Source organism: Talaromyces rugulosus, chromosome I (genome assembly GCF_013368755.1).
Source record: "Talaromyces rugulosus chromosome I, complete sequence".
NCBI classification, from domain to species: domain Eukaryota; kingdom Fungi; phylum Ascomycota; class Eurotiomycetes; order Eurotiales; family Trichocomaceae; genus Talaromyces; species Talaromyces rugulosus.
This window is the reverse complement of record NC_049561.1, coordinates 6,166,006-6,178,699: the sequence shown is the minus strand read 5'-3', so window position 1 is coordinate 6,178,699 and position 12,694 is coordinate 6,166,006. Positions and strand designations below refer to the sequence as shown.

The following is a 12,694-nucleotide window of genomic DNA, read 5'->3' as shown; positions in this document are numbered from 1 at the left end:
GCTGAGGCAAAAACCTAGGGAGGCAACGCTGTCATCAAGATAGACGACGAGGAAGACGGGGATGGCGATGGTGGTGATGGTGATGGAGAGGTGATGGGGGGGAGGAGAAAGGAGAAAGGGAAAAGGCTGGGCGAGGAGGAGCAGCGCTGGGGATGCGTCGGTTTCATTGTGGTTTGGGTTGGGCCTGGTTTGGTCCGGTTCGTTCGTCTCTGGATTAGATTAGCGACACACAAGGGCTCGTGGAGTTGGCGAGAATGCGCGTCACGTACGTGTATTTTATTACATATATTACGTGCTGCCTATATTGCCGGCATTCCATCCTTGTTTTTGTCCAAGTCTATACTTTACTACTGAATATTGAATATTCTATTCATCAAGCATGCCTGACCCCCTTGTCCTCGGTATTCTATTCTGCACCTACTACCTACTCTGTACTCTACTCTATCCCTATTCTGTATCCATCCTTGCTCTATGCAGCCCGTGCGGCGCAGTCGGATAGACTTTTTTTCTTTCCTTTTTTTAGCTTTTCGTTCTTACAAAGTCCTCCCTCAGTAGTAAATGATAACTCATGTCGTACAACAGTAGTAATATTAATAAAATACTTGCCGATCGCACCGCGAAATTATTTGCACCGGACCGCGCGACAATAATAATCAGCGCAGCGCGTAACCACTATTACCGCTTTGAGCGGTTGATTCGGCGTCTTTTTTTTTTTTTTTTTTTGTAAGCCGCCAGACAATACCATCGGAAAGTAATCAGCATTCAGCTGTGCGCATATTAATGATGCAGCAGGGTACGAGGCTTAGCGTCGACCTGTCTTGAAGGACCAATGCGTTGGGCTTACGTTGACGCAGTGTATCACTTACTTTACTAACATGCCAATCTATACATAGATGTCTAATAACTAATTTATAGTTACATCCAAAAAAGGTCACTCTTCAGCTTGCCTGCTCTGAGCCCGCGCCACCGCCTCCTTCACTTCCGGCGTATTGCGCACGCTGCCCAGCACCAGGCCCTGCTTCATGCCTCGTCGCAGCGTCGCAACGCTCTGCTGCTCGCCACGAAACGGCGACAGCGTCAGGTCCAGCAGCCGCGACGATTCCAGCTCGGCCATGCGCGACAGCTGCGCCAGCTGGCCGAGGCGCTGGGCCGTTTCGCGGGTCAATGGGGTTGATGACCCATTTGTTGTTGGTGTTGTCGTCGACCGAGACATGCTGGCGGGTGTGATTTGCGAGATGAAGATGTGGATGGTGATGGACACGCGGCGCGCCAGGGAGATGGTCTGAAAAGGCAGCATGTAAAAGCTGGCCGCGTGAGAAAAGTACGTTGTAACAATCTGGGGCAGATAGTTAAACGGCATAACCACCGTCAAGGGCTGTGTCATCAGGACCAGTTCCAGTGCCACCAAGGCTGCAAAGGTGTAGAATCGCCACTGCCAGCGTCAGTACCGTAATGAGATAATAAAAAAACACTTGCTTCAACTCACAAATCGACCCCATTGCGACCAATACACAAAATTCAGGACCACAATAGTCCCCAGCCCAGCAGTCCACTGCACCAACGCCTGCTGCAAACCCCCATACAAGATCTCTTGCATAGTGTGCTTGTCGCGCCATTCATTGACCTGCGGCCCAAACCGATCATAGCCAAACCGACGAGCCGGGTCCAGCAGCGTATCCTGCGCCAGTTTCAAATACACAAAAACCCCTTCCGACCCCCCGTTTCTCGGAAGCTGGTTGTTCATTTTGTCCGGGTGGTGCTGCGCGGCTAGTCGTCGGAAACGTGACTTGATAGTGCGCTCATCGGCCAGCGGCGAAACTCCCAGTACGCTGTAAAAATCGCCCGTTGCTCGCACTTGGTGGAAGCTCTCGTACAAAGTGTATAGCAGATATGCGGTCACGACAAAGATGAAGATTCGCCGGCGATGTTTGTCGAACCGCGGTGTGCCGGGCTGTGGGCGAGGGTCGCCGGCGCGAATAGTGATGCCATAGTAGACACTCTGTAGAATCGACGTCGCATACTAGGTACAAATTGTCAGAGGCTGATAATAACCGGTTTGGATAGAATGACACACATTTGGCAAAACGGCCCAGCCGACATATGATAACAGGCCAGACATGATTTGTGTCTGCTGTCAGGCCATCCAGGATCTTCGCAGTACAAGTCCTCTCTCCGTTGCAAGAGGCGTCTAGCTAGACACGTCGATTCCAACGCAGCTGTTCCAACAGTAACTACTGAGGCTTTGAGGGAACAACGTGTGTTGTCATATGCTTGCTCACCGCCCGCCTCACCGCCTTCCGTTTCTGCACCACTGCGGGCAAAGCTGCGGAGGAAAAAAAAAAAAGAGGCGGAACAAAGTTTCAAGATTCTTCATATCGTCGACAGTTTCGGTATTTACTGGCAGCATTCATTGCGCCTCAGTCTTGCACAATGTCCGACGACCTAATGGATATTGATCCTCCTCAGAACTTCAGCCATTTGTCGCCTGAGAAGAAGAAGCGAAAGCACAAAATCAAGGAGCAATCGCCGTCCAAGAAGCGGAAACATGCAGCTACTTCCAATGACTCGGAAAAGATAGCTCTGGAGTCGCCAACGAAGAGCAAAAAGGACAAATCTCAGAAAGCGACAAAACACAATGTGCTTGCTCTCTCCGAGACAGCCAATCTAGACCCCGAATCTCCTTTCCGTCTTATCAATGCGACCATGTACTTGCCTCTCTCGCCAATCTCGATCTCTCCGACTCATGCCTCGGCCTCGCTGGTGGCAGAGCATCTTGCGCCGCTGCTCTTGACCTACTACCCGCCTTTTAAAGGAATCGTCATGGCCTACTCGAATGCTTCGATATCCAGTCAGCCTCCGACTGCCACCCAATTCAACCCTAGCGACGTCAATCCGAAGCCGCTTACCCTCGCTTTGACGGCCAATGAGTACGGCGTTCTCTACCTCTATGTCACAGCTACGTTCCTGGTATTTAGCCCGCAAAAGGGTCAGATCCTTGAGGGTTGGGTAAATGTGCAGTCCGAGGGCTTCCTCGGCGCAGTTGCCCACAATCTCTTCTCGGTCGGCATTGAAAGAAAACGACTGCCTGCAAACTGGAAGTGGGTTCCTCCGGGCGAAGACGGAGACGAGGATGAAGATGGCACTGCCCAGACGACTCGCACAAAGGGGACTGTTGCCTCGGCGCCGACATCAGGCGACGAGGACGACTCCAACAAATCTTCCGACTTTGACCCCGCCAAGGAGCATTTCACGCCTCTCCCGAAACCAGTCACCAACCCTATTGAAATGGAAGAGGCTGCCGTGGATGGCCAGGACGAGGATGATTTGAATGCCACGGGCTACTTTGAGAGTGTCTCTGGTCATCCGGTTCGGGGAACAATCCGCTTTCGAGTGCGCGACATTGATGTCATCCCCGGTGCAGATCCGGACAGGGGATTTATTAGCATTGAAGGCACAATGCTCACCCCGGAAGAGGAGGCGCAGCTGCAAGATGACTCGTCGCGACAGAACCGGGCAACTTCAACTTCAGCTTCAATGACTGGCGCCGTCGCAGTAGCTGCCGATGTCGTTCAAAATAACGATGCGCCCAGCCATACCGAAAGGGAAACTAGTTTGAAGAAGAAAGAAAAGAAGGAGAAGAAGGTGAAGAAAGAGAAAAAGAGCAAGGAGAGGTCAGAGTAAAAAATGGCACGTTATTTAGTTATCATCTTTTCAGCCTTGGGCGTTTCAACCGGCGTTTTGGATTTTGAAGGGCAAACTTGTACTTATGACCGGAGCAGTGCATAGCTAAGATTAGATTTGAACATATACTTTTTATGGCATGCAATTATTTGGTATGAACATGACATTAATTTGGCCCCGGGATTCGTTGAAGATACATTGGAGATGATTGCACGGCTGAACTAATTCCGCCCCCACAGCATTGAATTCAATGCTGCCATCACCCCGGGACATCAACTCAACAATGAACGACGAATAGCATTAATGTTCAAACTAGTCTGAAAATGAATCAGTCTATCTATTAACGTCCATTCGTGATCCGAGATGGTGGGCATTTCCGGCCGCAGCAAGGCCTGCGCCAACTGCAAGTCGCGACATATCAAATGCGGTAATAATCAACGTCCTTGCATCAATTGAAATGATACGCAGACTAACAAGAACAGACGAAACACGTCCATCCTGCAACAGGTGCAAAAAAGCTGGCCTCCAATGCTGCGGCTACATACGCACAACGCAGTTTGTCGACGAAACGCAGTGGACTCGCGGCAAACATGAATCAGCGTCATCTTCATCCTCATCATCATCCGCAATAACGATACCACGGAGGGGGACTACCAACACGCATTCTACGTCGCTGTCATGGAGCGGCGCCGACCTCCCCAAAAAGCTGAACCCGCTTGTCATGGCATTCCTAAAAGGCGCCTTTATGTCCCTCAGCGTCGACTTCACCTCGTGGCATTACAGTCCCGCAGAGAGTGCTGCTGCTGTTGTCAGACGGCCGTATCTGCCGGGAATTACGCTGCAGGCGCTAGCGCTGAGTTTTCATGGGCGAATGAATCGGAATAATGCGAGTATTCGGCAGGCGGTTGAGCTATATGGGTTTGCGATTCGCAATGTTCGCACGGATCTTTTGAGCAGGTCGACGGCGTTGTCGACTCCGTGGCTGATTTCGTCGATTATTAATATGGTCATGTATGAGGTGTGTTTATTTTCTTACCTCAGGCGATGTATATGTATTGATAACAGGTCAGTGGGTTCAATCGACAAATTCCGAAGCATGGAAATACCATGTCCGAGCATTAGCCCGAATCATCGAGTCGCGTGGGCCACACGCTTTCAAACAGGGAACTGAAAGACGGTTATTTCTACAGGCGAGATCGGTTATTGTAAGTCATTTCTTTATTTTCTTTCGTTTCGTCCAACTAACTAGATTAGTTGGTCCTGGCACTTGAAGACCGGAAAAGGACATTCCTTGCTGAGGACTGCTGGCAAACCATCCCCTGGTCTGACGCTCCCGATTCAAAATCTTATATCAACCAATTCGTCGATATTATTTTGTGCATACCTTCTATAATGGAAGATCTGGATTATTTCCAAAAAATGGAATCTCCAGAAGAAAAACTCCGCGTCTGTGGTGAGATTACGGAGGCAATAAAATCAATATCCAAAAGACTTCTCGATGCGCGCTTCGACTGGGAAATACTCAACCCCAACGTCGCCCGAGAAACCGTTCCGCTAAAGACCTCTGAGCAGCCATATTCGCCAGTCGATGAGAATGGTAATTTACTGTTCGACAGTTTTATTTACTACAAAAGTCTTCAGCTGTGTGTTGAAATGGGCATTTATTTTTCAATTGTATTCTTCCTTCGCAGTTTTAGTCTGGTCGTTGGCGAGAAGGAAAGTATCCTTGATACACCGATGACGCTTTCTAATCCTAGGAGGTCGAATATAGCTCTAAAGCTTCCTCATGAGTTACCTTCATTTCGGGAAAGTGCGATTGAGATTTGCCGCTCGGCTGAGTATTATTTGCAGCCTGGGCATGGAATTACGGGGGCTTATTTCCTCTTGTTTCCGCTGCGGGTGGCGCAGTATGCTTTTGAAGAGGAAAGGGAGGGGGACTACGCTATAGTTATGTGGATGCGCAAGGTTATGAAGTATATTGGTGATGAGTTTGGGTTCAGCAATGCGCTTCGGTTTGCTGTGTCTGATGCTGATGGCTCTGGAGGGAGCTAGAGTCGCTGGTACTACATTGACTCTGATCAATGTCTATCATTCCACCATATATGGTGGCCAGGACGATATATGACGAACGGACATAACTGTTTCCGCGTCTGGATAACTTGAAGCAGTCTGGCTAAAAACACAGGATTATACGTCCAGTTCACGGCTCAACCATATAAGTGCAGATTCGGATCCTCGTCTCATGAAAAAACCCAATCTGGTCCTCCGGTGGCGGAGATTCATACGGAAATTTTGCAATGCGGAAATTATACTTTCCTGCAAACTAATCAGCACTGGTTCACTGTTCGATTACTATATAAATGGGAGAAATACTCACGGCAAGCGGCAAGAAATGCACCAAACGTATCCTTGTTCCGAATCGTCGCCGACAAGACAAATTTCTTGACGCCGTGCGATGTGAATAGTGTGGAGACTGTGTTCATGAGAAGCGGGATTATGGCGGTGTCGTATGTCTGTCAAGTCAGCGCTTTTTTTCTCTCTCTCTGTATAATGGAAGATTGGTTACCACGTCAGCGCCAATTGCAATATCAAACTGTTCCGGAGAACTTTCTTCCTGGAATAAAGGCGTCCCCCATTCCCAGACTTTTCCTTGTATGTGTGCATCATCTGTGAGTTTGTTCGCCTTTAAACAAGTCGAATTAAATAGCTCAACCAGCTTGTCGTTCCCGTCAGTCATCAGCATCCTCTCGGCATCAAGATGCTTCTTGCATAGCAACGAGACGAATCCAGTTCCGGCACCGAGCTCGAGAACCCTTTTACCTCGTATGAGCGCCTGGCCGGTTTCTGTGCAGCACAGATATGTGCCAAGATGCAGTGCTGCTTCCCAAGTGCGAAACCCCGTTGAGCCAAACCCGTAGAGAAGGCCCCGAGACTCGGAGGTCACGACGGAATCTTGGGACTGCGGTGTTTGGGGGAGTGTGTATTTGACAAAGGACAGTTGGGGAGTAGATTTTCCGTCTGCTGCATAGGACGGGTCTGGCGGTTGAGACATGAGCGTCGTGAAAGCGGTCATTAGAGACTCGATTATTTCCTAAAAGAGAATCAGTTGCTCGCCTTCATGTGTATAACAAAAAAGACGAGGTATACATCTTCCTCTGGGTCCCACTCTTCGCTAGCCTCAATTCTAGTGACAATATTCTTTAATACTCGTAACCGGTAGCCTGCCGGAGGGATTATAGGTGACAAGGTGTCTTCGTCAAACATTTCATTATAGATCTGGGCCTGGACGGACGGGCGTTTGAGAATGCATGGCGGTGGTATGGCAAGGCCCTTGGGGTCTATCAGCTGGAAGTACTGTGCGACGAGAAGCGTAATGCCATGGTCTTCTGCCTCCGTCATGGTTCCTTCACTCGCAGAAGCTCAGCCTATCATCAAGAACTTGTATCTCGTTACAAACTGGATAGAGAGAAAGCTCCCCGCGATCTTACTGGCTGTCTGCCGGTCACAACCACGCTATCCCCTTTCCGGTCCTAGCGCGCCCCGACGGGCCCTAGCCGAGCACTCGAGCCCACATGACTTGCCGCCCGCGCACGAAAACGCCAAAATACTCTCTGTGTGCGATTTCGATACTCCGACCAAGCGACCTCCAACGACAACTCGCCCGCCCCCCCCTACTGCTGTCGGTTCCTTTTTGTCAACTTCTTTTCTCGACAATCGACAAAACAGTACACATCATGGCCGACGCTCCCGTTACCTTGCGGACGCGCAAGTTCATCCGCAACCCTCTCCTTGCCAGGAAGCAGATGGTTTTGTAAGCATCTCCTTTTCCTCTCATTTTTCTTGGGCCTGGGTGCGTGCAATTTCTCGATCGGCGATACGGATAGAAGCGAGAGATGAATTTACAACATGGATGAGCATATGAGCATACTTGGTTGATGAGATGGGGTGAAGAATCGACAAAAGTGAGAAAATTTCGACATTGGTGGAATGGGTCGACATCAAAAAGGGATTGTTTCTCGCCTTCTATTCGTATCGACGCATCGAGAATTGCATTTCACATCTTGCTGGGATTCTGCTGCACCATTTGTTTGCATTTTGCATTTTCATCTCTAAAAAAAAAAAATCACATTCTAATATAATACCCCCCAGGGACGTCCTCCACCCCAACCGCGCCAACGTCAAGAAGGATGAGCTCCGCGAGAAGCTCGCCGATCTCTACAAGGCCAACAAGGACCAGGTCTCCGTCTTTGGTTTCCGCACCCAGTACGGTGGTGGCAAGAGCACCGGCTTCGCCCTCATCTACGACTCACACGAGGCTCTGAAGAAGTTTGAGCCTCACTACCGTCTCGTCCGCATCGGCGCCGCTTCCAAGATTGAAAAGGCTAGCCGACAGCAACGTACGTCTACTATTTCTTTTTTTTTTTCCTCCAAAATACATCTTTTCTAACATGCAATGTCTACAGGCAAACAACGCAAGAACCGTTCCAAGAAGTTCCGGGGTACCGCCAAGACCAAGGGTCCCAAGAAGAGCAAGGACTAGATTATTTCACGTCCTGGGTGACCGAGATGGGGGCGTTGATGATGTTTTGCATCGATTTACGAATATGGGATTCATCTTTTACTTTGTCTCTTTGGGCAATATGCTTGTAAACTCTGTGCATGGACAAGACCAAAAAAAACAAAACATTTTCCATTTTTAAAAAAAACCAAAATGTGTTACTCGGTGTTGCTATAGAAAGACTTTTTGGGTTTGTTTTTTTTGTGACGGAGGAAAAACAAGTTCGGTTCGTCTTTTGGTTCTTGTTGTCGTCGTTCTTGAGTGTTTTCGATGTGCAATGACTACTACCAACAACAACATTTGAAGAACAACAATAACACCATGAATCAGGGAAAGGGGGGAACTCTTTTCTTGATTCAATCCTAGGAAATAACAAAAATCCATGGGATTTAATCTGTCTAAACCTTTTTCTTTTAAAGCTCAATACTAGTTGGTTTTTAATAACATGAAACCTTTTAAACACCCTCATACGACCGAATTATTATGAACATATTATGTATTGTTGGTAAAAACGTATCATCCATAAACGCCATGAGTCAGAAGTGGTAATTAAGTATCCAAAATATCGGAAACTCCAGAGATCAAAAGAGTAAGGGTTTCTGAGGTATACATGTAAGAAAGCAAATTATGACAGTGTAACGAGAGGGAATGAACGAGAAAACAAGTCAAAACATATAGAGAAAAAAACTGATTAGTGAAGCTCGTATACTTCCTGAACCCCAGGGTTTGCCATGTTGAACAAATGAGTGACATGCTCTGGAAGATTTGTGCAGGCATCAAGGTTATAACCGATGCATCAAATATAGGTGAAAATTTGTATATTTAAAAAGAGGCGGAAACGAAGGGATCCATAATGAAAAGCGGTACTGTTAATACTCATGATTGCTCGCCACATTCGGACCTGCCGAAGAAAGATTACTGCAAAAACCCTTCAAACGCATCATTGTACGTGACCGCCGGATCGTCGTTCGACTTTTTGAAATGGTCATACTCCTGCTGATTTCCTAGTATAGCACTAGTACTGCTGTTGTCCGCTTCAACATTGCCGTAGTGCTGCTCACCATTCACATATTCGTAAGAGCCGGATTCGCTCGGGCTTTCCTTCAGACCGGCGCTCATGGACGACATCACTAGTGACCCTTCCGACGGGTTCGATTGTTCCACTGTGTCATATACAGGGTTCATCGGGACTGCTGCTGCTGCTGTTACTGCAGAAGAAGAGCCATGAGGATCGTTTACGTAGAATGGAGACGTTGACAAATCCGACTTGAGCGGTGGTACCACAGAGGTAATAGAAGTAGAAGAAGACCTGGGTCGAAAAGACGTTGTTGTGCTATTCGGTCTGTGCATGGGATATGCGAAGTATTCGCTTGCCATGAAAGGAAGTCCGGATCCAATCAGTTCCGAGTCATTTGTGCTGCTGCTCGCACCACCGATGATGGGTGCGTCTCCCGTGGAGAGCATGTTCACAACGGGAAATAGAGATGGGATGTCACTCGAGGGCGATGAATTCTGTCTCGTGGAAGAAGAGGGAGCAATGTCAGGTTCGCTGTAGAGAACTGCTGATTGAAGCATGCTTCCGCTGGCTTCCCACTCCCTCGATGGAGGAGAAGAACTACGATATCCTCCTCCCGTATAGCTGATTGCCGAACTTCCTGGGTGGACGTATGCTGAGCTCGAAGAAGAGTCATACGGTGCTGCATAGACGTCCTCAACCAAGCTACTGACCTGGTAAACTGGACCTGTTCTGGGCCAGGGACTAGGCGGGCTGTAATGGCCGCCCATATCTGACAAGGACTGTGATTGTGTCGTATGCAGCATCGGAGATGAAGAAGTAGACATCGCTGCGGGAAGACTTTGCAAAGAGTCACTGCCATAAGGAGACGGAACCATAGTCGTGACAAGATTGCTGCTGCTACTCATCATTGGGTGAAGAGTTCTATACACCTGGGTGCTTTGTTGTGCCTCTATCGCTGTTGATCCTGCCTGGTTGTATCAGTGAATAAGCATTCTGGAAAGAAAGAAAAAAAGGGCCAATCCTACTCTCAGAAACACGCAGTCTACATTATTTGCTTCCCGGCATTTTTCACATCCTAGACCTTCAGGTGATTCGCCACTGCATCTGATCTTTCGCTGCCGACAGCGTGTGCACTGCATCAGTTAGCGGCCAGTTCCATATATGAAAAGATCATAAAACTGTTAACATACAGCCAGTTGTATTCGGCGTTTTGGTTTGGTGTTCGGATCCCCATGGGAGGAAACTGGGTCTGTGCTCGCTCGCCTCATCTCTTGCTTTACGACAGAATGTCGTTTGGTATGTGCCTGCGAAGAGTCTCGTTGTCTGGGCGAGCCTCGTTCAGGAGCTTCATGTAGCAATCTGCGGCACATTGCCTTAAGGTATGTTCAGCTTGTCTCTCAAAAGTAAGTAGAGAGGGACAAGCAAGAAGAAGAAGAGTAGAATTTGATAAAGTCCAAGTGCATCTGGGAGATAGCAAAACAAAAAGCTAAGAAGCTACGGATATACAAGATAGTCTTGTCCCAGGACAAGACTTATCTATAAGCCAAAAGAAATCATAGATTCAACCTGCTACATTACTGTTGGTATATCCGGGGTTGTCCACCAGTACAAAATTGACTGATGTCGGAAGTATCCATCAACTGGGGGTTTGAATCGCCCATTTCAGGCTAGAGTGACTGGTATGGTTAGGGTCTGTCGTACTGGGTGGAACTGGGACACGTCTGTTTGAGAGAGTGGGTATCTGGAGAGGAAAGCATATCCACAAGATACATCGGATAGGTAGTCTCGCAGATTGGGTCATTGCCTTGGCTCATATATTGGAGTTTGTTTCACAGACTTGTTGTCACACCGCACCTTGCAGGTGTGTCGGTTCCAAGAGCAAGACCTCTCTGAGAAAGTATAGAATGACAATGCCCATGTGTAAAAGCCTAATCAAGCATGGTCAAGAGATGCCACTGTCAACGTGGCTTAACCATGTCAGAAAATGGCAATGGCTCTCAGGCGACCGGGGTTCCGGTACAGCACAAGACCTAGAGTGGGTCTTACTAGACGATGTAACCGGAGAAAAGAGAAAAGAAAAGAAAAGGCGAAGAAGAAAGGTTAGAGAACGCGGCGTATTGACTACTATAAGCCTCCCGACAGGGATATTGGATCTCCGCTGGCTGCGATGCCCAGAAATCAAGCAAACACGGAAGCCGGAAAAAAAATGATTGGCGGTTACACATACATGGTTGTTCGCTATCGGCATGGCCTAAGCTCGTTGGATGCCCCTGTTCTCTGTTCTGAATCATCTCAAACCATCATGAACGTGTCCCGGACCCATCCAGACAGGGATATCGGCGACCCTGATCCAATGGATGTAGCGTTAGTTTTGGGAAGTAAGAAAAAGACCCCGTGTGAGTGTTGTTTTCGATCAATGTTCTTCATGAGGCTCATCGGGCTGGCCTGGGATGCCAGAAACCACAAAGCCCACATTGCCCAGCCATGCCGCTATCCCATAGTCTTGTTCTAGAAATCGAATCTTGAATCTCCACACGTAAAGCAATGACACAATATACTGTTAAAGCTGTTGGACAGCTTGTGTCCGGAATAAGGTTATTTTGTCCGTGTTTCTCAAAAGGTCTTACACGGTGGTAAAATTTGCCAGGGTATGATTTCGTTTTGTCATTCACCGGGGGACAAAAGGATACATGGCTGGTACGGCGCAGCTCTGGACGTAATATCTCTACAGGCCCCTCCACAAGTAGAATCATCATTGTCTCACTTTGAGCTGGTAGCGTGGTCGGGAATTAACCGCAACGGCGTACGTAGCTGAATGGTCCTTTTTTCAAGGTCTTAGCACATCATGAATGGCCATTGAACCAGATTGGCTGCAAAGCCAAGGCCAAGTCGTAATCGAGTTGCACGGTTATTGTGATCCCAACCGACTTCCCCTGTTCGAGTCCAAAAACAGAATTGCGAACAGTCGACAGCTATATGGGGAGGTTGGCCCCTGGTCAGAACGGGTCTTTGCGTGACCCAAGTCAGCCTTGTTTAAAAACAAGCACGCTATTGCAGGAAACAGCTGCCTTAAATAGCACAACTGTATGGCCATGAGGAGCAGAAAACCAGGGCAAGCCCAGTCGGACTATGACTCCAGAGGACCAGCCTCCGATGCCGACTGCTGGCGTTACAGGCGTCCATTTTCGACAAGCAGTCGGAATTCGCTGAACCCGACACACGAATTTGCGTGGAAATAGGTCACTAGCACAACAGAGAGACTGTATGGGCCTTGTGCGACGCAGCAGAGCGCGTGCATGGAGGGAGCAGAAGGCATCATCCTAGGCCGAGACCGTTGGTGCGGAAGGCGCCCGCCGCGGAGCCTCGGAGTCGCTCGTTTTATTGGCGTCGCACCTCAAGGTAAACCTGAACCTTTACCCGCGACTCTCACACTGTGC

At 48.6% G+C, this 12,694-nt stretch overlaps 5 protein-coding genes across 5 annotated transcripts; 2 read left to right on the top strand and 3 right to left on the bottom strand.

Moving 5' to 3' along the window:
* Positions 1-931: 931 nt before the first annotated feature.
* On the bottom strand, positions 932-2,119 carry TRUGW13939_02114 (uncharacterized protein; the record flags this gene model as incomplete). Its single annotated transcript, XM_035485309.1, has 3 exons — positions 932-1,432; positions 1,487-2,020; positions 2,075-2,119. 3 exons carry the CDS (start codon positions 2,117-2,119, stop codon positions 932-934), a joined length of 1,080 nt encoding a protein of 359 aa, XP_035341202.1.
* A 311-nt stretch (positions 2,120-2,430) lies between these two features.
* Positions 2,431-5,733, top strand: TRUGW13939_02113 (uncharacterized protein; the record flags this gene model as incomplete). Its single annotated transcript, XM_035485308.1, has 5 exons — positions 2,431-3,671; positions 3,797-3,833; positions 3,998-4,699; positions 4,752-4,886; positions 4,936-5,733. 5 exons carry the CDS (start codon positions 2,431-2,433, stop codon positions 5,731-5,733), a joined length of 2,913 nt encoding a protein of 970 aa, XP_035341201.1.
* A 148-nt stretch (positions 5,734-5,881) lies between these two features.
* TRUGW13939_02112 (uncharacterized protein) lies at positions 5,882-7,080 on the bottom strand (the record flags this gene model as incomplete). The annotated part of the gene is made up of 4 exons (XM_035485307.1): positions 5,882-5,997; positions 6,059-6,194; positions 6,248-6,772; positions 6,829-7,080. 4 exons carry the CDS (start codon positions 7,078-7,080, stop codon positions 5,882-5,884), a joined length of 1,029 nt encoding a protein of 342 aa, XP_035341200.1.
* Positions 7,081-7,415: 335 nt separating this feature from the next.
* Positions 7,416-8,221, top strand: TRUGW13939_02111 (uncharacterized protein; the record flags this gene model as incomplete). The annotated part of the gene is made up of 3 exons (XM_035485306.1): positions 7,416-7,492; positions 7,831-8,078; positions 8,145-8,221. 3 exons carry the CDS (start codon positions 7,416-7,418, stop codon positions 8,219-8,221), a joined length of 402 nt encoding a protein of 133 aa, XP_035341199.1.
* Positions 8,222-9,154: 933 nt separating this feature from the next.
* TRUGW13939_02110 (uncharacterized protein) lies at positions 9,155-10,491 on the bottom strand (the record flags this gene model as incomplete). The annotated part of the gene is made up of 3 exons (XM_035485305.1): positions 9,155-10,225; positions 10,339-10,390; positions 10,448-10,491. 3 exons carry the CDS (start codon positions 10,489-10,491, stop codon positions 9,155-9,157), a joined length of 1,167 nt encoding a protein of 388 aa, XP_035341198.1.
* Between the last annotated feature and the right edge of the window lie 2,203 nt (positions 10,492-12,694).